At 44.7% G+C, this 23,259-nt stretch overlaps 1 protein-coding gene across 1 annotated transcript in view; it reads left to right on the top strand.

The window, feature by feature from the left end:
• The window catches only part of TRIM25 (tripartite motif containing 25), a 97,249-nt gene extending 74,215 nt beyond the window's left edge, over nucleotides 1-23,034 (top strand). The window contains exons 8-9 of the mRNA XM_088468550.1: nucleotides 13,712-13,786; nucleotides 14,994-23,034. Coding sequence (XP_088324676.1) covers nucleotides 13,712-13,786; nucleotides 14,994-15,523 — 605 coding nt within the window. The 3' untranslated portion in view covers nucleotides 15,524-23,034. The remainder of the gene's footprint in view (nucleotides 1-13,711; nucleotides 13,787-14,993) is intronic.
• Nucleotides 23,035-23,259: the final 225 nt, after the last annotated feature.

Below are 23,259 nucleotides of genomic sequence, written 5' to 3'. Positions count from 1 at the left end.
TATGATGCTTCTTACACAGCCATGCTGTCATTTGTGCCATTTGTTTATGTCTTTATATCACAGATATTTGTAACTCATGCTACTCTGATGTGATAAGTACACATGGCTAGTATTGTTAGAGCTGGCTCATGGATGTTTATATATTTTCATATTATATATAAGATATTCATTTTTTTATTACAATTTAGTATGTGTGTATATGTACTTTAAATTATGTTTCTTATGTAGTTTTTCAGAATGATTATTGGTTTTAGATCTTCTGATTAGGTTATATTCACTATTTAATATAGGGTTGCACTGATTTATATATGTGTGTATTTAGTATCATAACTATATGTTATATGTTGGTAGTGATATTTGTTTGAGATTAAGCAGCACAATAAGTTCACATAATGGTCACGCTTATATGTTGGTTATGATTCACTTGTTTGTACTTGTTATGGTCACAATTTATCTACTGTTGCCCTTGACTACTGTTGTGTGGCTCTTAATCTCAGCTCAGATGCAGTCCCTGGTTCATATGCTTTGCACTCAGCTCTTTTTAGTTATCACTGCTCATTACAGCTGAGGGACAGCACCTGACCTATTTAATATAGTGTTGCACTGATTTATATTTGTATATTTATTATCATATATTTCTACTTCAGGTTCCATAGGGGATCCACAGGGTTGACCTTGGGGTATAGCTGGATCTGGATCCATGGGCACCACGCAGTTAAAGCTTTATCTGTTCCCAAGATGCACTGGGTCCATCCTCCTATATACCCTGCTCCAGCCACAGGCACCTCAGTTTTAATTGGTGCCCGGCCGGAGTCGGGTCACCCTAGCGCAGGGGGCTGCTGAGCAGCCCCTAAGCTTGAACTTAGTTTAATTTTTTTTTTTTCAACACTTTTCTGAGTGGCAGCTTCAGACTGTCCATTGGATGTCTAAGCTGCCGCTCCTCCACCCCCGCTGGCGCCGCGACCCCAGTACTGATCTGAGGATCACGGCGGGACCCCAGAGCATGCACTAGCACAGGCTATGGGCTCTCCTTGGACTGCTGCTGGACGCGCCGGGGATGAGGTAAGCCGCGGGTCGCTGCTTGCGGGGACCCGCGGGTATGTAGCCTTCAATGCAGTCCTTTGCCTCCGGTCTCTGGGGATAGACCGGAGGCGCTAGTAAGTGGCGGCGCTCCCCCTTTCAGGCATACTCCGTATGAATACCCCTAAATTGCTAGAGAGAAATAATTGCTATCCAGACACTAATTGTGGTTCCAAAGCACAATAATTCTTATTGCATTCAAAAAGAAAGGTACATGCTTTGATCTAGCACAATTAGCGCAAAGACAATTAAATACAGAAAATAAGAGACAGCCCAATACATACGCGTGCGCACTGGTCCCAGCATACAGTCATCAGTCCAGAAGCCTGTGGTCATCCAAGGAGAATGGCTGTATGTTGGGATCAGCAAGCAGGCTATATACTTTACAGATCACAGATAATAACAATGTAGACAGACAAACATAATTCCATTGTTTCTTGCTCTCGGTCTTTGTAGTACGCTGTAGTTCATAGGACAGTTCATATGTTGTCACTAGGGGTATGTCCCAATTTCCAACAATGTCTTCAGATTACATTGTCTTTCTTTAACTGGTTTAAGACACTACATACAGAGTACACATTAATTTCTAACCAATAATTTCCTATGATCCATAACCATCGAACGCAAGATGCGACTCCCTCGCTGATAGATTTGAATATCTGGAAATAAACAGGGTGTTAGTATAGTACCAAACATGCCATGTCTACCATGTTGTATACCTTAAATATCATATATGCACACTTTATACCATAATGATTGTCTAACAAAACCTTTTCTTAATGCTAGGAAACCTTTTCTATATGTGCTTGCATAAGTAATAGTGAGATATTTACAGGAATTCAGCAGTGTGTGTTGTGCGTCTGAACGCAGTGCAAACGCTGCGCTGCGTGCACGTGTCGTGTATCATGCAAACGTGCTGTATGTAGTTTATTCATTACTGTGTGTCTGAACATGTGTCATGGATTAAAATATATATATATATATATATATATATATATATATATATATATATATATATATATATATATACACACTCAGTCAGGTCCATAAATATTGGGACATTGACAGAATTTTCATATTTTGGCCTCTATTCACCACCACAATGGCTTTGAAATGAAACAAACAAGATGTGCTTTAACTGCAGACTTTCAGATTTAATTTGAGGGTAATTACATCCAAATCAGGTGAACGGTGTAGGAATTACAATGGTTTCTATGTGTGCCTCCCACTTTTTAAGGGGCCAAAAATAATGAGACAAACTAAACAATCCTAAATCTAACTTTCACTTTTTAATACTTTGTTGCAAATCCTTTGCAGGCAATTACAGCCTGAAGTCTGGAGCGCATAGACATCACTAGACGCTGGGTTTCATCCCTGGTGATGCTCTGCCAGGCCTCTACTGCAAATGTCTTCAGTTCCTGCTTGTTCTTGGGGCATTTTCCCTTCAGTTTTGTCTTCATCAAGTGAAATGCATGCTCAATCGGATTCAGGTCAGGGGATTGGCTTGGCCATTGCATAACATTCCACTTTTTAGCCTTAAAAAACTCTTTGGTTGCTTTTGCAGTATGCTTCGGGTCATTGTCCATCTGCACTGAGAAGCGCTGTCCAATGAGTTCTGAAGCATTTGACTGAACATGAGCATATAATATTGCGTGAAACACTTCAGAATTCATTCTGCTGCTTTTGTCAGCAGTCACATCAACAATAAATACAAGGGAACCAGTTCCATTGGCCGCCATACATGCCCACGCCATGACACTACCACCACCATGCTTCACTGATGAGGTGGTATGTTTTGGATCTAGAGCAGTTCCTTTCCTTCTCTTCCCATCACTCTGGTTCAAGTTGATCTTTGTCTCATCTGTCCATAGGATGTTGTTCCAGAACTGTAATGGCTTTTTTAGATGTTGTTTGGCAAACTCTAATCTGGTCTACCTGTTTTTGTGGCTCACCAATGGTTTGCATCTTGTGGTGAACCCTCTATATTCACTCTTGTGAAGTCTTCTCTTGATTGTTGACTTTGACACATATACATCTACCTCCTGGAGAGTGTTCTTGCTTTGGCCAACTGTTGTGAAGGGGTTTTTCTTCACCAGGGAAATAATTCTTCTGTCATCCACCACAGTTGTTTTCCGTGGTCTTCCGGGTCTTTTGGTGTTGCTGAGCTCTCTGGTGCGTTCTTTCTTTTTAAGAATGTTCCAAACAGTTGATTTGGCCACACCTAATGTTTTTGCTATCTCTCTGATGGGTTTGTTTTGATTTTTCAGCCTAATGATGGTTTGCTTCACTGATAGTGACAGCTCTTTGGATCTCATATTGAGAGTTGACAGCAACTGATTCCAAATGCAAATGTCACACCTAGAATCAACTCCAGACCTTTTACCTGCTTAGTTGATAATGAAATAACGAGGGAATAGCCCACACCTGCCCATGAAATAGCTTTTGAGTTGATAGTCCCATTACTTCTGGCCCCTTAAAAAGTGGGAGGCACATATTGAAACTGTTGTAATTCCTACACCGTTCACCCAATTTGGATGTAATTACCCTCAAATTAAATCTGAAAGTCTGCAGTTTAAGCACATCTTGTTTGTTTCATTTCAAAGCCATTGTGGTGGTGAATAGAGGCCAAAATCTGAAAATTCTGTCAATGTCCCAATATTTATGGACCTGACTCTGTGTATATGTATGTATGTATGTATATGTATATATGTGTGTGTATATATATATATATATATATATATATATATATATATATATGCTCACTCACTCAGGTGCATAAATATTGGGACATTGACAGAATTTTAATATTTTGGCCTTTTCGCCGGGACGCGTTTTCGCATCCTTTGGAGTTGAATACGGGGATAAGCGGGGACAGGCGATACTTTTTCCCATGCAAAACCAGCGTTGTCAGCGAAAAGTCTGGCATGCGAAAAGTACAGGACTTTTCGCTTCTAAATGAATACGGCTCTAAGTCACATTGTAGTTCCCACCCAATACATATTATGCCACATTGTAGGGCCCCAAAACAATATTACATCCTAAGGTCCACGATAAACATCATGCCACATTGTAATGCCCACCAATAAACATTATGCCAGATTGTAATATCCCCAATACACAGTATGCCACATTGTGGTGACCCCACAAAACACATTATGCCATATTGCAATGTCGCCAATACACAATGTCAATTGACACAATGAAAAGCAGAACCCACTTTATCTGGAGGCTTTCCATATCAATCCAAGTTAGAATCCCCACCCACTCACAGCAGTTGTGGAAATAACTGAATGTTACAACTGTTCTGCAGGGCATCAGCTGGAATGCCAGCTTGTGGCACACATCTCAACCACTGACAGCAGTGAGTGTGGGGAAAAAGGGTGGTTAAGGAAACAAGTTTAAAAGTTTGCCCAAGTATGTGTCCCTGAGGGTACCAAACTACTTGTACTTACTTTAAGTCCACAGCAGAATGGAGCCACCCCCCTGGTCCTTGAAGCTGCTTTTATACTGCGGTGGGCCAGCTGATTCTTTGTGGGGTTCACCCTGCCAGCACAGCACCATACTCTGTGCTCAAAGACCTGCCAATGCTTGTGCCAAAGCAAATCAACTCATCTGCAATTGGCTGGAGAGTAACACAGCAAGATCTGGGGCAGCACAGACGGTGTAATGGTTAGCATTACTGCCACACAGCACTGAGGTCGTGGGTTCCATTCTCACCATGGCCCTAACTGTGTGGAGTTTGTATATTCTCCCTGTGCTTGCGTGGGTTTCCTCCGGGTACTCCGGTTTCCTCCCACACTCCAAAAATATACTGATAGGTTAATTGGCTCCCAACACAAAAAATTACCCCTAGTGTGTATGTGTGTGAGCATGTATTAGGGAATATAGAGTGTAAGCTCCACTGGGGCAGGGACTGATGTGAATGGGCAAATATTCTCCCCACAGCGCTGCGGAATATGAGTGCGCTGTATAAATGACTGGTAATAAATAAATAAATAATCTTATTGACTGACGTTTTCAACGGAACCCACTCATGTTGAAAAAGTCTCTACCCCCCTATATTGCGTAAAAGATGTGCTATAGCATATAATAGCAAACCTACAAACACGCATATTTATAAATTATATATATATATATATATGTATATATGTGTGCTCTCTATACACAGTATATATTTATTTATAAACATATAGATTTTATTTAATATATATATACCGTAGATATGCATACATATTTGCAGAAAGATATACAGATGTGTACTGTGTATATATGTGTGCATATATATATATATATATATATATTTCTACTTCAGGGTCCATAGGGTATCCACAGGATACCTTGGGGTATAGGTGTGACGTCAGTCGCAGGGCACCAAAGAGTTAAGCTTTCAGCCTCCCAGGATGCACTAGGTCCCCCTCCTATACCCCGCCCCCAGGCCAAGGCACCTCAGTTTAGTTTGGTGCCCGGCCGGAGTCGGGTGCACCTGTTGGAGTGGGGGCTAGAAGAGCCCCTGAAGCTTATTCTTCATGCAGCTGTGGCTGCACAACTGGATGAACAGCATGGACAGTCAGTCCTGACGTCCATGCTGTCTTCCCTACACCCCGCCGGTACCAGAACGCCGGTACTGATCCGGGGATGCTGGTGGGCGTCTGGGGTCACAGCTAGCGGTGACCCCAGATGCTCCGGACCATGGCCGGATTCAAGGGGGACAGAGGTAAGCAGCGGGGTCCCGCGGTGGGTCCCCGCTGATCACATGGTCCTAAGTCCCCAGGCAGGGGGCTCCCTGGGGACTGGCTGCAGCGTGGAGCCAGGCGACCAACCTGCGCTTCCACTACCCCCTGGGACAGCGGACCGCAGCAGAGCGGTAGCGCTGCGGCGTCCCAGGGGTTAAATGCATGCCAGGGGAGCGCGCCTTCCCTGTCTCACAGCCGGCGCCTCCCCCGCTGCACACAGCCCTCTCTGCACTGTGCTGACTGGTCCTGTGTCAGCGCTCCTCCCCCAGGCCAGCTTCTCTCTGCTCCTCGGCGGCCATCTTCTCTGCAACGCATGGTGAACGCTGCTGGAAGTCTGGAAGGAAGCATCGTGGTCTGGGTCCCCCCGCATACCTCTCCTCCGCTGTGGCTCAGGTCTGTGTATGCAGCGCTGTGTCCTACCAGGCCCTGTGTCTGTGTAGTTGAGTGATCAGCGCTGTTAGTGCAGGAATTGTTATTTCTCTGCATTGTATGTGACTGTGCTAGCGCTGCCTGTAACTATTCTTCACTAAACTGTCAGCTTTATTACTGTCCCTGTTCTTTCTGCTAAAGCCCTTGCGGTGCGGTGCTGCAGGGTGGTCTCTCGCCTATTTAATACTTAATTGGTGAGAGAGGTCACATACGTGGTGCCATCATGTCTGAAAGTGATTTTCCCCTCCGGCTACAGTGTACCACGTGCAAAGTACCGTTAGCGGAGGGGGAGGGTAGCGCGGAGGGCCTTTGCCGGCAGTGTTGTCCATGGCGCGGCCTATTACGGTTACAGCACCGGTACAGGAGCCGCCCTGGGCTTGTTTCGCTCAGGCGTTAACAGCTTTAGTGGGCCAGTTAGCTCCGCAGCCCGCGTTTACTCCGATGGGTTTGTCCCAGCAGTCTGTGGTGTCGTCACCCATGCAGGGGTTCCCACGACAATTGGTGGTACCCCACAGTCTCCCTATTTCCCCGCTCCCGGGTTCTCAGGAGCCAGCGTGGGTTAACTCCCTGACGAGTTCTTTACAGCACTTGTCGGATGTATTGCAAGGGGAGTCTGTGATGCGGCCTCATAAAAGGCCGGTGGCGTCTCTGTCCGCTCCTTATGAGGATGACGAAGGGACGTCTGATGATGGGGAGATTCTGGATCCTTACGATCAGGAACCTTTCCATACTAAGGACGCTGATGCTAAGTCCAAAGTATATATTCCTGGACTTATTCGGGCGGTCCGCACAGCCTTGGTGATTGAGGACGAAGTTCCCCCAGCGGCTAAATCTAAGTATGCCTTTTTCAAAGATGTGAAGGGCGATGCCACAGTCTTTCCTCTTTCGGGTCAGTTGGTGGACCATTTAGAGGAGGCGTGGAAACAACCTGGCAAAAGATACCAGCCGCAGAGACGCCTGGCGGTGGCTTATCCGTTCGCGGATAATTATTTTGCTAAGTGTGAATCCCCTCCACAGGTGGATTCTCACGTGACCCGTCTTGTCCGTAGTGCCACATTGCCGATGCCATCCATGTCCTCCCTTAAGGATGCTACGGACCGCAAGGTAGAAATCTGCCTGAAGTCCGCTTATTCCCTTGCAGGGGGGGCAGCACGGCCGGCTATGGCCATTTGCTGGGTTGCCAGAGCGATGGAGCGCTGGGCGGCTTCATTAGAGGCTTCTTTTGAATCCGACTGTCCGGCCGAACAAGCGGAGTTGATTGGCAATCTCCGTGATTCGGCCACCTACATCAACGAGGCGGCTCTAGACATTAGTACTCTGGTGTCTAGAATTTCTTCAGCAGCGGTAGCTGCTCGTCGCACCTTGTGGCTGCGATCCTGGAAGGCGGACGCAGATCCAAGAAAGGTCTGGAAGCGTTGCCGTTTACCGGAGAAGTTCTCTTCGGTCCGGATCTGGATAAGATTGTGGCCACGCTGGCGGCAGCCAAATCTGCTTGTCTCCCGTCGGCCGCTGCTCCTTCTGGTTCTGGACCATCGTCCTTTCGGTCATCTAGGGCCCAGGGCAGGCCCAAACCACAGTCGTTTCCTCGACAGGCTGGCCCTAAGAAATCGGGCAAGCCCCGGAAACAGGCATGGAGTACCAGACGTCCGGCCCCCAAGCCAGATGACAAGCCTGCGGCCTGACGGTCCGGGTCTCCCCTTGGGGGATCCCAGGGTGGGAGGCCGCCTGCTGCAGTTCTCCTGGTGTTGGTCGTTCACTACGACAGACACTTGGGTTCTGGAGGTGGTCTCTCACGGGTACGCCCTCTCCTTCCGGCACAGACCCCCGGCTCGATTCTTCACCACGGGTCTACCATCAGACCGGAACAAGGCTACGGAGCTGCGGAAGGTATTGCACACTATGCTCCAGGCTGGAGTTATAGTGCCTGTTCCATTCTCCCAGAGGGGCCAGGGTTTCTATTCAAATCTATTTTTGGTACAGAAACCCAATGGGTCATATCGTCCGATTCTCAACCTCAAAGCACTCAACAAGTCTTTGCGGGTCCCGAAGTTTCGGATGGAGACCCTACGGTCCATCATTCTGGCGCTGGAACCTGGGGACTACATGGTGTCATTGGACATACAGGACGCTATGGCGGTCATGGCGGCTTCTCTGCGGCTGCAAGGAGTCCGCATGTTGCCGTACTTGGACGACCTGTTATTGGTGGCAGGATCTCCAGAGCTCCTGTTACACCACTTGGACCTGACCATTGCACTGCTGCAACGGCACGGCTGGCTAATTAACTGGCAGAAGTCCACTCTAATCCCGTCTCGGAGGATTCTGCATCTTGGAGCCTTATTGGACTCGGGACAGCAAAGGATCTTCGTGACGGAGGACAAGATCTCTGCTTTACAGTCAAGGGTGCGCAGTTGTCTGCACAGCCGCCGGGTGTCCTTACACTCGGCGATGAGGTTACTGGGCTCCATGGTGTCGGTGTTCGACATGGTGGAATACGCCCAGTTTCACTCTAGACCTCTGCAGCACCTGATCCTGTCCAAGTGGAACGGGCTGCCTCAGTCTCTGAAGTTCCAGACGATTGTGCTCACCCCGGAGGTTCGCCTGTCCCTTGCGTGGTGGTTAAAGATGACCCACCTCAACAAGGGACGTCCGTTCTGGGTTCCAAATTGGGTCCTGTTGACAACGGACGCCAGTCTTCGAGGCTGGGGAGCAGTTTCGGGTCCACACTTGTTCCAGGGCAGGTGGACACCGACAGAAGCGGAGCTTCCAATAAATATCTTGGAACTCCGTGCGGTCTTCAATGCTCTCCTGCAGGCACAGCGGTTTCTCCAGGGTCACCCGGTGCAGGTCCAGTCGGACAATGCTACCACCGTGGCCTACATAAACAGGCAAGGAGGAACTCGCAGTCGGGCGGCTCTCGTAGAGGTCTCTCGGATCCTGGTTTGGGCGGAGCGCAATCTTCCGGCCATATCAGCGGTCTTCATCCCGGGAGTGCTAAATTGGGAGGCGGACTTTCTAAGTCGCCAGGACGTTCATCCAGGGGAATGGTCCCTGCACCCGGACGTTTTTCAACTACTGGTGGACAGGTGGGGTCTTCCAGAAATCGACCTCATGGCGTCCCGGCACAACAACAAGTTGCCGGTGTACGGGTCTCGCACAAGAGACGAAGGGGCGTCTCTGGTGGATGCTCTGTCCGTCCGGTGGACGTTCAGGTTCGCATACCTGTTCCCTCCGGTCTCCCTTCTTCCACGGGTAATCCGGAAATTCAAACAGGAAGGAGGGACGCTCCTGTTGATAGCTCCCGCGTGGCCCAGACGGCACTGGTTCTCAGACCTTCAGGGTCTGTCCGTGGACAGTCCTCTGCGGTTGCCGCTACGACCGGACCTTCTGTCTCAGGGTCCTTGTCTTCACCCGGACCTGACTCGGCTGTCTTTGGCGGCGTGGCTGTTGAGACGGCCATGCTGAGGTCCTGGGGGTTTGCCAGCTCTATGCTGTGTACCATGTTACGAGCTCGGAAACCGTCTTCCGCGAGGATATACCATCGCGTGTGGCATACGTTCTTCCAGTGGTGTCGACCGAGAGGTTATGCACCGCGGGAGTTTCGTCTGTCTCGGATTCTCGCCTTCCTGCAAGCGGGACTAGATCATGGGCTTCGCCTTGCTTCTTTGAAGGTACAGGTTTCGGCCCTATCTGTCTGGTTTCACCGTAGGATTGCTACAATCCCGGATGTGCGCACCTTTATGCAAGGTGTTCTCCGTATTCAGCCGCCCTTTGTTCCACCTGTGGCGCCTTGGGATTTGGCTGTGGTCCTGAGGACTCTCCAAGGACCGCCGTTTGAACCACTGGGCTCAGTGGATATTAAATGGCTAACAGCTAAGACTGTTTTCCTTCTGGCCGTTGCTTCAGCCAGACGTGTTTCTGAGTTAGGGGCTCTTTCTTGTAGACCCCCTTTCTTGTTTTTTTTTTCATGGGAACAGGGCAGTGCTCCGCACTCGGCCCGAGTTTCTCCCCAAAGTTGTTTCCCAGTTTCAGGTTAACGAGGAAATAGTTGTTCCGGCCTTTAACTCACCGGGTCTTTCCGTGGGTGAGGCCTCTTTGGATGTTGTGCGGGCCTTAAGGACTTATGTGGACCGCACTTCTTTGTTTAGGAAGTCGGACGCTTTGTTGTCCTCTATGGCTTCTGTAAAAAGGGTTGGCCTGCTTCAAAGCAAACTTTGGCAGCCTGGATCCGTATGGCTATTTCTGAAGCTTATCTTCATGAAGGCCTACCGGTCCCTCCTTCTCTGAAGGCTCATTCCACTAGGTCTGTGGGTCCTTCGTGGGCAGCTTGACGTGGTGCCTCGGCAGTTCAGATCTGCAAGGCTGCTACGTGGTCTTCTGTCCATACCTTCGTGAGGTATTACAGGTTTGACACCTTCGCCTCTCAGGATGCTTCCTTCGGGCGGCGGATTCTCCTTTCTGCACAGGAGCGTCCCCACCCTTAAAGGATACTGCTTTGGGACATCCCCAAGGTATCCTGTGGATACCCTATGGACCCTGAAGTAGAAAATATGAGATATGGTAAGAACTTACCCTTGTTATCTCTATTTCTACGAAGTCCATAGGGTTCCACAGGACTCCCGCCCTGTCGCACCTGTGCTGCAGATGGGCTTTGCTCTGGTCACCGGTTTTCCGTCTCCCTCTGGTGAGAATGTGATTCTTGTATGTGTCCAGATCTTTGTTCTCTCTCTTCCTTCTCCTCCTCCGGCCTATGGCTTGGTAACTAACTGAGGTGCCTTGGCCTGGGGGCGGGGTATAGGAGGGGGACCTAGTGCATCCTGGGAGGCTGAAAGCTTAACTCTTTGGTGCCCTGCGACTGACGTCACACCTATACCCCAAGGTATCCTGTGGAACCCTATGGACTTCGTAGAAATAGTGATAACAAGGGTAAGTTCTTACCATATCTCATATTATATATATATATATATATATATATATATATACACACACACATACACACACACACACACATACACACACACACACACACACACAGAGATAGAGATATATATATTAGTGTTCCCGCTAGGCTGTTTGAGTGGGGTGTCGCGCCCTCCCCAATTTCTGAAGGGCAGAATGCGCCCTGCCCTCCATCGCGGCGGCCCGCTGAGACTGCCTGCAGGTTCTGCCTCCACCTGCGTGTTGCTGTGCCCCGCGGGTGGTCAAAACAGCGGCGCAGTGGTCACAGCCGGTGAATGGATGCCGGGCGCATGTGCCTGGCATCCATTCACAATGACCGCAGCGCTTGGGAGCTGCCTGGCATGTCAGTAAGTGCCGGGCACGCCCCCAGGAGTGGCGAAAAGTGGACGCTTCATAAAGACACGCCCCCTTTTCTTTGACCACGCCCCCTTTTCAGCCGCTGCGCAAAAGTGCCTTAACTCTAGGTTTGGCGCCCTGCCTGCTGCTGGACCTAGAGTGAACACTATATATATATATGTGTGTGTGTGTATATATATATATAGATATATAGATATATAGATATATAGATATATAGATATATATATAGATGGATAGATATAGATACACACGCACACACATATATAGATAGTGATATATATACACAGTATGAGTATATATATATATATATATATATATATATTAATATATATATACACACACATACACAGTGTGTACATACATAAGATATATTATAAATATTAGGAGTATATTATTAAACTTTCATAAGTAGCTAATGCAAAGCCTGTTGCCTGCCCTGTATTATGAATAAAATTTGACTACTATACGGCAGCAGCCAGGCAGCCTGGCCACGATCAGTCATTCAATGTAGGCACATCAATCATCCCCTAACATGCTCAACCTGACGTTATCGTCAGGTTGACCAGCATGTTTGGGTGATGATTGATGTCGGAAACGACCAGCGGGAGCACGCATTGTTGGTCGTTTCCGACATTTACATCCCCGTTGTGTGCCTGATTACTGAACGATTGCACGATTATGATGTTGTAATCATGCAATCGCTCTATGTAATCGGGTAGTGGATACCCGGTATTAATCTATTTTGCTGGGTCATTAATTATCCCAAAATATGGCAGCTGCTGAAATCAATCTGGCAGTACTCCTTCAGGTGCATGAAAGGGAGGGGTCATACCAAGTAGAAATAAAGGGGGGGTTTAACCACCTATTGTTCCTCAGCACACTGAATTGCACCTGCAACAATACATGAAGACTATATGGTGATAGAAATTCAGAGATATTAGTTGCATGCATTTGCAAATCCATGGGAAGCTGCTAGGCCACGTCACGGCTTCTCTGTTACTAGCAGTCCCTAACACTAAGGGGTTCACATCCGGGGCGCAGTGCACCCCAAAAAATGTCCAACCCAGGGCATCACACGAAAAAAAGGAAGAACGGTGACAGTGAAGTGTAAAGTATAGATGTGTAAGACTGATTATAAGTGTTGAAAAAGAGTTAAAATATATGTGAAAAGATTACATGAATAAAAAACAAACATAAAAGGTGATATGAAAAGTGACTATGTGTATTAAGTGGTGATGCCCTGAGGAGGCCCAGCCAGAGTAGCCCCGGGGGCCCTACTTCCAAACGCTCACCCCCCTCTTTACCATGAGGCCTTACAATTGATAAAATATATATGTGCCTTTATCATGAGGCCTTAGAATTGGAAAATATATTACCTTTGGGGTGAGTGTTACCTCTTCAGGCCCCATCTAAATCTAACAGCTATGGTAATGTTGTACCGACAAATAATTTTTGAAAGGTATGGTGTACCAGTCCATACCACCATACTTGCACCATCAATTCCTGGTGCTCCACAAAGCCAAATAACGTAAATAAAAAATGACCATATACTCAGGGGCGTTTCTAGAGAGGAGGGGGCCCGTGTGCAGTCTCCGACATGGGCCCCCTCCTCTCTGCCCGGCGGCTGGCAGCGCACTGAGCCGTGCGCGGCCAAGGCCGGAGTTATAGACTCTGCGCACTAGAGTGTGCCCAGAGTCTATAGTGTATGCACAAGTCACCGGGAAAATGGCCGCTGCGGCCATTTTTCAGCCGTTTTACAGCGATTGACGCCCCCGCCGACGTGGGACTCCGGAGAGGTAAGTAATATTATGGGTGCAGGGTGTGCGGTGTGGAGACCCCCTGGACCCAGGGGCCCGTGTTCCCCGTACACCCTGCACCCATTATAGATACGCCCCTGCATATACTGTACGCGCTCAAAACTGGACACAGAATGGTGGTGAGACTCGGCAATAGCAATGTTTATTCTTTACCAGCATTCTGTGTCTTGTCAGTGGTGATACAGAGGCTGCAGAGAAACGTGTGGTGGTATAGAGGATTGTCCTAATTGGTTTAAATGCAATTTTTTTATACATTATCATAGCACTTTCTTTATACTTGACAGTACAGTATGACATAGATGCCATTCACCAGGCCACCTGTGTATTTTTATCTTTCAGTTAAGCCACGTAAACCTCCACAAACTCCACAAGCAGCTCCACCTGTTCCAGAGTCTAGAGATCAGTTGCTGAAGTGTAAGTTCTACAGAAAGTCACTGACTTCTAGGTGTAGGATGATTGTATTTAAAGGAGAAACATGTATTAGCGGTATGTAGGATATTATTTAGAGGCGAAATGTGTATTATCAGTATCATTGGCGTCCCTCCCCGCATTGACACTTGGTGCGCGAGGGATAGAGTGCACAAAAATGGTGCGTTGCCTCGCGGCCGAACCCCCGTTTGGCGTTATCACTCGGGGGTGGTGGTGGGTGCCGGAGGTGTGGACAGCCCTGTGTGCAGTGTCAGCTCCCTCACTGTGGCAGGAGCCAAATGTCAATGAAAGCCGGGGAAGTCTGCACCTTGGTGTCAACCCTCTGTGGGTGACAGCCGGGTGCAGCCCACACCCCCCTTGTGATGCCACTGAGCAGTATGTAGGATGGTTGTATTTAAAGGGGAGACTTGTGGTAACATTAAATAAAAAAAATTAGTGGATTAACTTGTGAAATGTGTATTTACAGCATGTAGTAATATGAATGTATTTAGAGGAGAAACCTGTATTAAGAATAAAAAAGGATGACTAGAGGGGGAGAATAACCATCCTGCTGTTTAGAAGGTGAAAATTTAGACTTCCTGTGATAGCTAGTGATGTTTTTTTTTTTTAAAACGTAAACTACATGTGGTTTAGGGCAAAATGCATTTAGTAATGTTAAAAAGAATAACCCTATCTTCCATTCTGTTACAGGCCATGCTACTCAGCATCGCCAAATATTCCCCCCCCCTTCCTCTCCCCACACACACACTTAGAGAATCCCCTTCCCCCTGACTGGGCCTGGGTTCCATGCTAAGTAACACGTCCTGTTGTTTTTACTATAATGAGGCAGCTCAAACGGTGTGATTTTTTTCGGTGCTTTGGCAAAGTCATGCGTTGATAAATTTAGTGCTTTTAATTCTTGCAATATGAAAAATCGGGAAGGTGATGTTTAATGTGCCACTTTGTAAAACTGCTATTTTTGATAATTTAGCTTGTTAGCAAATCAGTTGGTTTGAAACACTTTTAGTACATTTTAAAAATATTATTTAGGGGAAAATCCTGTATTATCAGTAAAAGAGGATGATTGTGTACAGAGGAGAAACATGTAGTAACTCTATAGAAGGATGATTATATTCAGAGGAAAAACATGTATTGGCAGAGACACAAATTGACAGTTCCGATATTTATGTCCTTGTACATTGTTCTTCCCCAGATGCTGCAAAACTGTTTGTGAATCCCAACACCGCACACAAGAAGATTGGTATGAGTGACGGTTTCACCAAGCTGTTTGTCAGTGAATCATTTCTTAACTACCAGGATAGTCCCTTTAGGTTTGGCAGCTGCTCTCAGGTCCTCTGTTCAACTGGTTTCTCAGGGGGTACTCACTACTGGGAAGTCAATAAAGAAGGTGGAAACTTCAGTGGAATCGGTATAGCCTACCAAAGCATTCCTCGTTCAGGAACAGCGAGCCGCCTTGGCCGGAATAAAGTGTCCTGGTGTATTGAGTGGTGTAATGGCAAGCTACAGGCCTGGCATAATGATAAGGAGACTGACCTCACGGCTCCCAATGCAACCAAATTTGGGGTGCTTCTCAGTTATGACGAAGGTTATGTCTCATTTTTTTGCATTGGAAAAAAATTTAGCCAAATCTATAGATTTCGTGCCCAGTTTACAGAACCAGTGCACCCTGCTTTCTGGCTTTTTTCTAGTCCAACTGTCCTGACTCTTACCCCAGCCTTCTAAGTAGAGCAGTGAGGCTTTCTAATTGCTGGAAGAGGAGAGCAGTGACAATTAAAATAATTTGGTGAGTGCAGGTAGACTTCTAATGATTAAAAGGGGATTCTAGTAATTGTGAGGCTGTAATACAGTACTGTTGTAAAATCATTGGAGGATAGTGACATAGTTTATATTCTGTATAGAAGTCCTCTTGTACCATATTAGAGTATGATAGTGTAGTAGGGCCGGAGGATTATTGATACATCTAAAACAGTAGAAAGCATGTAGACCTAAACACCAAAGCATGTTTTCGACTGCCCAAGGATTCTACTATCACTTGGGTAAGCCACTATTGCTAGGAAATATTGATTGCTACAAGGACAGTAGCAGGTAAGAGGTCCAATCTTATTATATCACAGAGCTAATTCAGAGGGTTCACATTACATAGATAGATAAAAAAGATGTGCTCCATCCAGGTGAGCGGCATTGTTTGAAATACAGTGTATGAAAACAAGAGATGTAATATGTTTATTAAGTTAACGCAAATGTAGTAAAATTATGTCTGCATCAATCGCTTTCTTGCCTGTACAATTTTACAAGGGGATTCTTGTTTTGCTTTCTTTTAAGAATTCAAAGATGGACAGCCATATGCTGATCCCGTCATTCAACTTACTGCTGCTCTACATGGCCACAAACCTGGGCAAAACTGGCAGAGAGATTACTGCCTGAGAGGGTACCTTTTAAAATATAGTGGGCTGAAATTGTTTTAAGGCACATTAGATCACCGCTATCATTCTGCTCTCAATGAAATGATCACCCAGACACTAAGCATTAAATAACAGGTAAAACTAATATAATATTTTTTAAATGTTTTCCACAAAAAGATCCCCCACATTTGGCTCTATCTAAATGGCTACTGACCTTCTGCATACAGATACATCCATAGGAATCTCTACAACACCATAATTCAGAATACCAACATACATATCTTGTAGTGCAGTGACGTTGAGTGAATGATGCCGGAAGAAAAATCCCAGTATCGAACAACATGACCAGATTGGTGCATCGACAGAGGCCCTTGGTCATCTTGCTTACAGTCCACGTTCCTACATACACCAATACTGAAGTCCATCCATAGAGAAGGGAGGTCCACATTAATGTCCACAGTCTTTTACAGGAACATCCAGGAAGGAATCTCCCACACATTCTGCACAATTCCAACCAATTGAGCACATTATTATTATTTCTCTTTTTATTATTATTATTATTATCAGATTGCACTTAATGCTCAAACAACAAAATAGTATCTTATAAAATACAATAACAAAAACGTTTGAGCTAATGGTGCATACACACAGTTAGATTTTTCTTCAGATCTGAACGATAACAATTTGAAAAATAGTTCATATCTGAAGGAAAATCTGACATATCTGACATGAACGATGCGCGTTCCTGCTTGTCAGATAACGATATCTGACATCTGATGTGTTTGCAGTCAGATTTGGACGATTCCATTAATTTTAATGCAGTCAAACATCGTTCATAGTTCAAATCGTTGGTCAAATCGTTCAGATCATTCAAATTGTTCATCTGACAAATCTGACCGTGTGTATGCACCTTATGGCACCATGGCCCAATACCAACAGACAGAGTCGCAACCCTGAGGACGTTATTGTATTGCATGGGAAGTAATCACGCTGACATATACATACACATGTATGCTAGGTCTCCGGAAGATCTATGTCTTATTCCATTCATGCCTTGGAGACATGTTGATCATGACCGCAAAGTATCAACTCAAGGGGATGTATCCTTGTTTTACTTTTCCACTCCCAGTTTAGAGTAATAGTGGGGTTCTGTTATCTGTGCTGTGATCCCAAATTTGCTATACTGCCAGTGTCCTGTAAGATGATGTAATTGTGCTACGTGGTAATAATACAGTACAGCATTTCCCAGGGATCTTGGGAAGTGTGGCTCCTAGGGCACCCTAATGTTCTGCCAGTGGAGGAGAGAGCTAGACAATGGTCAGGTCAATTTACATGATGAATGATGAAGCAATGCATGGCCATGCCAATGTGTGCTTACAGATCAGTAGGATTCACGGTGAAGTATTTTGTTTCTACTGGTTATTGAAACATCTGGTATTGGAGCAAAAGGCATCACCCTTATCCCCCCACCCCCAATGGATTTTAATAATTTTGCTTGTTTATACATGCCTTGGGGTAGATTCATGATCAGGTCTTGTTCACATGAGTGTTTTCAGAGATCTGCAGGGAACAAGATGTGCAAAAAGAAAGGGAAAATAAAATACATCTAGATCATGCATGTCTCCCAGCATGAGTTTCCTGAGATCTAATCTGGGGTACACTGTGGGCCGACAGATTGGCTTTTTCGAATGACCGATCAAACGATTGGTGAGGTCTATCTTGTGCAACTCTAGTTGAATATGCCTGTCCACTTGTGATGTCATATTCGATGGATTCTGTGCCCGATATATTGGTTGGTCGTGTGTATACACCGGCGGATGTGAACGATATATATCTGCAAGATATGACATCTGCTGCGTTGCACAGCCAATACGATATATCTGTGAACAACGTTGTGTGTACACACTGACTGATGGTTGGGACGATATATCGTTTGTCGGCTGTATGAACGATATATTGGTTGGTCGTGTGTACACACTGGCGGATGTGAACTATGTATATCTGCAAGATATGACATCTGCCGCGCTGCACGGCCAATACGATATATCTGTGAACAACGTTGTGTGTACACATTGACCGATGGTTGGGACGATATATCGTTTGTCGGCTGTATGAACAATATATTGGCCAGTGTGTGCCCAATTTAAGTTTAGCACAGAAATTTGTATAGAAGGACATTGTGGTACATGGTTGGGAGATAAATTGATTTACTTAGAAATATAAATAGTCTATGTAAATTTGATTTGTCAACGTTATGCAACATTATGGAAAGTATACTGTGCTGATCCTATATTGCTACCAGGATCATTTCTTTGTTTATTTTATGGATTTATTGAAGAGAGACTTGTCACTGCTCATTATACAGCAGGACAGGCTGCTCAGATACACTTCATGTGGAAACTTTCTCTTATAGGATTTCACATTTGGAACTGTTGGAATATAAGTGACATTGAAGTGAAACCTGTCCTGTCTTTAGTCCCAGGACACATGTATAGTTCAATATCTGTTTCAGGGACCCTCCACCTCAGGACACTGGATTCATACTGTGTTCTCATGAGATGAGATGGGATATGTGCATCTGCAGTACAGAGACACCTTCCAGTCTCTGTTACTTATCCCTTTCCTATTGTCAATGGCGGTGATCTGTCCTTGTGCCCTTTCAGTCCATTGTGACATGAGAGGTACCAGGGACATCCCAAACCCTTTTATCTTTCTCTCATCAAAATGTTCAGTAGCATAGCAGATATCGGTCCTGTCAGATCACTGTCATGTGACAAACAGCGGGGTATATTAACCCCGTCATATCACTAACCTTGTTGTGACAGGCAATGCAGAATAGTCACTTAACATAATTTAACACTCAAATAATTGTCATGTGACAGGTAGAGGCTATTAACCCTGTCATATCATTGTCATTTAACAGATAGCATGGATTAATCCATGCTATCATTGCCATATGACAGGCAGTGAGGAATGATTGTCATTAAAGTCCATGTAAAGAGACCTTGTCATATCACTGGCATGACAGGCAGCATGGATTAACAATATAATTTCACTGTCCTGTTACAGAATTGCCATGTTGTAATGGCAATTACTGTATGTTGCATAAACAATCACACAACATATTTGCCTTTACAGACAGTAACTTTCAGCCTCCCACTTTTAGAAAACAAACAACCAAAAAAAAAGTTGATTATTATTGTTATGTAACAGGCAGCAAGTATTCAATCAAACAATACTGGTTTAATTACAGTCAGTATGAATTAATGATGTTATATCACTGTAATAAAAGACAAGAGGGGCTTAACCCTGTCATATCATTGTTTTATGACAGTAGGAATAGTCACATGATGGTCATGCTCAGAGTGGGAATTAACCTGTCATATCATTGTTTTATGACAGTAGGAATAGTCACATGATGGTCATGCTCAGAGTGGGAATTAACCTGTCATATCAGTGTCACGTGACAGGCAGCAGGGAATAATCACACAATATCAATGTCTCTACAGACTAATAACCCTGTCCAACCACTTTCATGACAGGCTGAGGGGATTAGCCTGGTCATAATTGTTATATGACAGCAGGGACTAACCCTATCATGTATTTGTCATGTGACAGTACGGATTAACCCTGTCATATCATTGTCATGTGACAGACTGCAGGGATTAACCCTGACATATTATTTTCATGTGACATACTGTACTGTGAGGATGTGAACATTGTCACATGATAGGCAGCAGGGATCAGTCATACAATATTTGTTGCAATTTGAATTTCCAATCTCATGAAAGGCACAGGGGATTAACCCTGTTATATGACAGCAGGGACTAATCCTTTGATATCTTTGCCATGTGAGAGACAGCAGGGATTAATCCTGTCATATCTTTGTTATGTGAGAGAAAGCAGAGATTTTAACCGTCGTATCTCTGCCTCCTGACAGATAGCAGGGATTAACTCTGTCGTAATGTTTTTCATATGACAGGCAGCAGGGACTCTGACAGACGGTGATGATTAACCCTGTTATGTCATTGCCATGTGACAGCGGGAATTAACCCTGTCATATCTTTGACATGTGCCAAAGCAGATGGACCCTGTCATGTCTTTTTCAGATTAATACTGTCATATCATTGTCGGGTGACAGACAGCAGAGATGAACCTTGACATGTCATTGTCAGGTGACACACCGGTGATTAACCCTGTCATATTATTGTCAAGTGACAGGCAGCAGTGAATAATCATGCAACATCATTGTTGCTACAGCCAGTATGAATTAACTATATCCTACCACTGTAATGAAATGCAGTGGGGATTGCCTTGTTATTTCATTGTCATATGACAGGTGGCAGAAATCAACCCCAACATACTGTCATGTGACAGACAGTGGGCATGAAACATGTCATATCATTGTCATGTGCATACTGCTGGGAATAAATATACAATAATCACGCAGTCATTAAAGCCATTATGAATGAACACTGTTTTACCACTGTTGTAGCAGGAAACATGATTGACCCTGCATCCAGCAGGTGTCCTGAACCTTCTTGAGTTCTTGAGAACATCACCTATTATAATCTCAGAGTAGTGATAATTCAACAGGTGATGGTTGGCAGAATTGAATACAGTGTAAATGCACCACATCTATTAGCTGTAGGTTGTAGTACCTGTGTTTGGCCAGATGCAGGTTGCAGTACCTATGTTTGCATTGTGTAGAAGTAACTTGTGATTTACACAGCAGGTGCAGTTAGGCAAACCAGCTGATATGGAAAAAGGATCAACCAAACAATACCATTTTTCATTATAGTCAATATGAATAATGCTGTAAGTAAGGTAATGTCCAGCGATGTGGAAGTAAATTGTTTGGTCAGATATACTTCAGCATGGTGGTAGACACTGTAGATGGTAGGCAGCAGTCTGTGATAAGAGTGTGCAGTATAATATAGTGCACAAATGGGTAACTGCAGTCTCTGACAGCTGTGCACTATCATCCACTAAAGGGTAGATGGTTCAAATCGTACTAACACAAAGTTGAGGTCACAGGTATAAGTCAGTCCAAGTAGCAAATAACATAATCCATGTAACAGGCTATTGGACTGACTCAATTAACCAAGGAAGCCACTGGATTGGCTTACACCAGCTTCATGCCTTGCCTTATCTCACAAAAGGCTGATTCTACCTATGAAGTTGTGAGCAGAATCAACCTTCCATAACTAGCCATTATAAGCGCAGTGCGTACTGACAACGGCCCTATAAGTTGGTCCCAGCGACAATAAGTGAAGTAGTGGCCAGAGGCAAAGTTTTGGTCCAGACACCAATTAGCAGTTTAGGGATCACAAGTACAGATAAACACTAAGACAGGAGTTCTGAAACGCTAGTGTGTGACTGCTATAACGGGCAAGAGGCAGCTGACGCTAATGAGCACCAGAATGACCTCACATACAGTATAGCAGTTACCTATAACTGTTACATGAAGAATAGAGACATGTCCTATCTGTGACTTGTCACATAGGATGCTCCACAGACCTCAAAACCTAGTCGTCATCTAGGTAATATGGTCCATACATTGAGGAAGATGATGGTGAAGGGTTTTCCTACTCTCCCATGCAATATTTCTTTCCACCCGTTAAAAGACCTATTTTTCTGCCACCGCCTTGTGTTTTGGTAACATGAGAGCAAGCCCACAGAGAGACAATACATACAGTGAGGTAAAACTATTGTATCCTCTCCTCATTATGTACACAGGCCTCTAATAAGCCTGTTGAAAAGAAGAAAACAAAATGCAGCACTGATCAGACTGAGTTGCTATCTTTAAACCACTACAGCACAAAAGTTCCCCCCCAAAATGCAGACCTATATTTACACTAATCTCAAGAAAAATATGTACTTGCACACAGGTAACTTTTTATAAGATACTTCTTCAAAAGAAAGCCGCTTTATGCACACACTTGGATGTATGTGTGTTATTGGGCACATGATCTCTGACTGCACAATGCAGCCGCCACAATACAGAATAACCAGATTATCATCGCGGGGTGTGGAGGGGGATAGGTGTAGGACATAGCTCCTTCACTGCTCCAGTAACCAGAACGTATTTGTACCAAAGACACAGGGCGAGTGAAAAGTCGGATCCTCAGGCATCATGGCAAAAATTTACATTTTTATATTGACATACAAGCAGATATAAAAACATTTGCATTATAAAAAAGATCTATTGTAGATAACCACTCACTAATACAGTAGACTGCTATCTGTCACCTGGATGACTAACCTTACAAATCAAAAACCAAGCACGTTTTATGTGGTTCTCTGAGGCTTGAGTCCCTGGATCCCAGGACAGAGAAATTAATTGACCCTATCTCTTAAATACTCTTGTAATTAGAGCCCAAGATGAGAAAATCCTGATGTGGATGGTAATAATTGTCTACTTATGCCAAATACACTTTCTGCCCACACTTCCCTCTTAGCTGCCTAATGTGGTATTGGAGTGGAGAACATTTGTAATGAGAACAAACTGAAAAAACGTAATTGTAATTGTGCACATATGATTGTTTCAGTTTTTAGCACAATTATTTCTAAATCACTCAGTTTAGTGGGAACAGCGCCTCCATGCCCAGCTTATCCAACAGACGTGTTGTAGCATTTACAGGAAAAAGTACTTGCATGTTCGTGTAGTAGGAAATATCACTAAACATTGGATCCTCGTTGAGTAATTTTGTTGGGATTGTTTGAAATATGTATTTTTTTTGTAATTATATAGGTATCAATACGGCAATAAAGTACATTATTGATGTTATTGCTGTTGTGTGTTTAATAAATTAAAAACTGTCAATATAATGTTTGTGCAGTTGATTTTCTCTTCAAAATGATTCCTTATCAATTGTGTTTGTTTGAAATAAATGATTAAAAACATGGGCACAAATGGGACTCATGAGTGTGACACATGCCTGGGGTAAATCAAGTGCATATGCTAATGTTACTGATTGCCATACATATTAAGTTATTTGCCAATTTGCATATAGATGCAAATGCTAATTTTTAATGAATTCAAGGCCTGATTCA

Source organism: Taudactylus pleione, unplaced genomic scaffold, assembly GCF_031769625.1.
Source record: "Taudactylus pleione unplaced genomic scaffold, aTauple2 ptg000012l, whole genome shotgun sequence".
NCBI classification, from domain to species: domain Eukaryota; kingdom Metazoa; phylum Chordata; class Amphibia; order Anura; family Myobatrachidae; genus Taudactylus; species Taudactylus pleione.
Note: the sequence above shows the minus strand (reverse complement) of the source record. Positions and strands in the feature narration are given on the sequence as shown.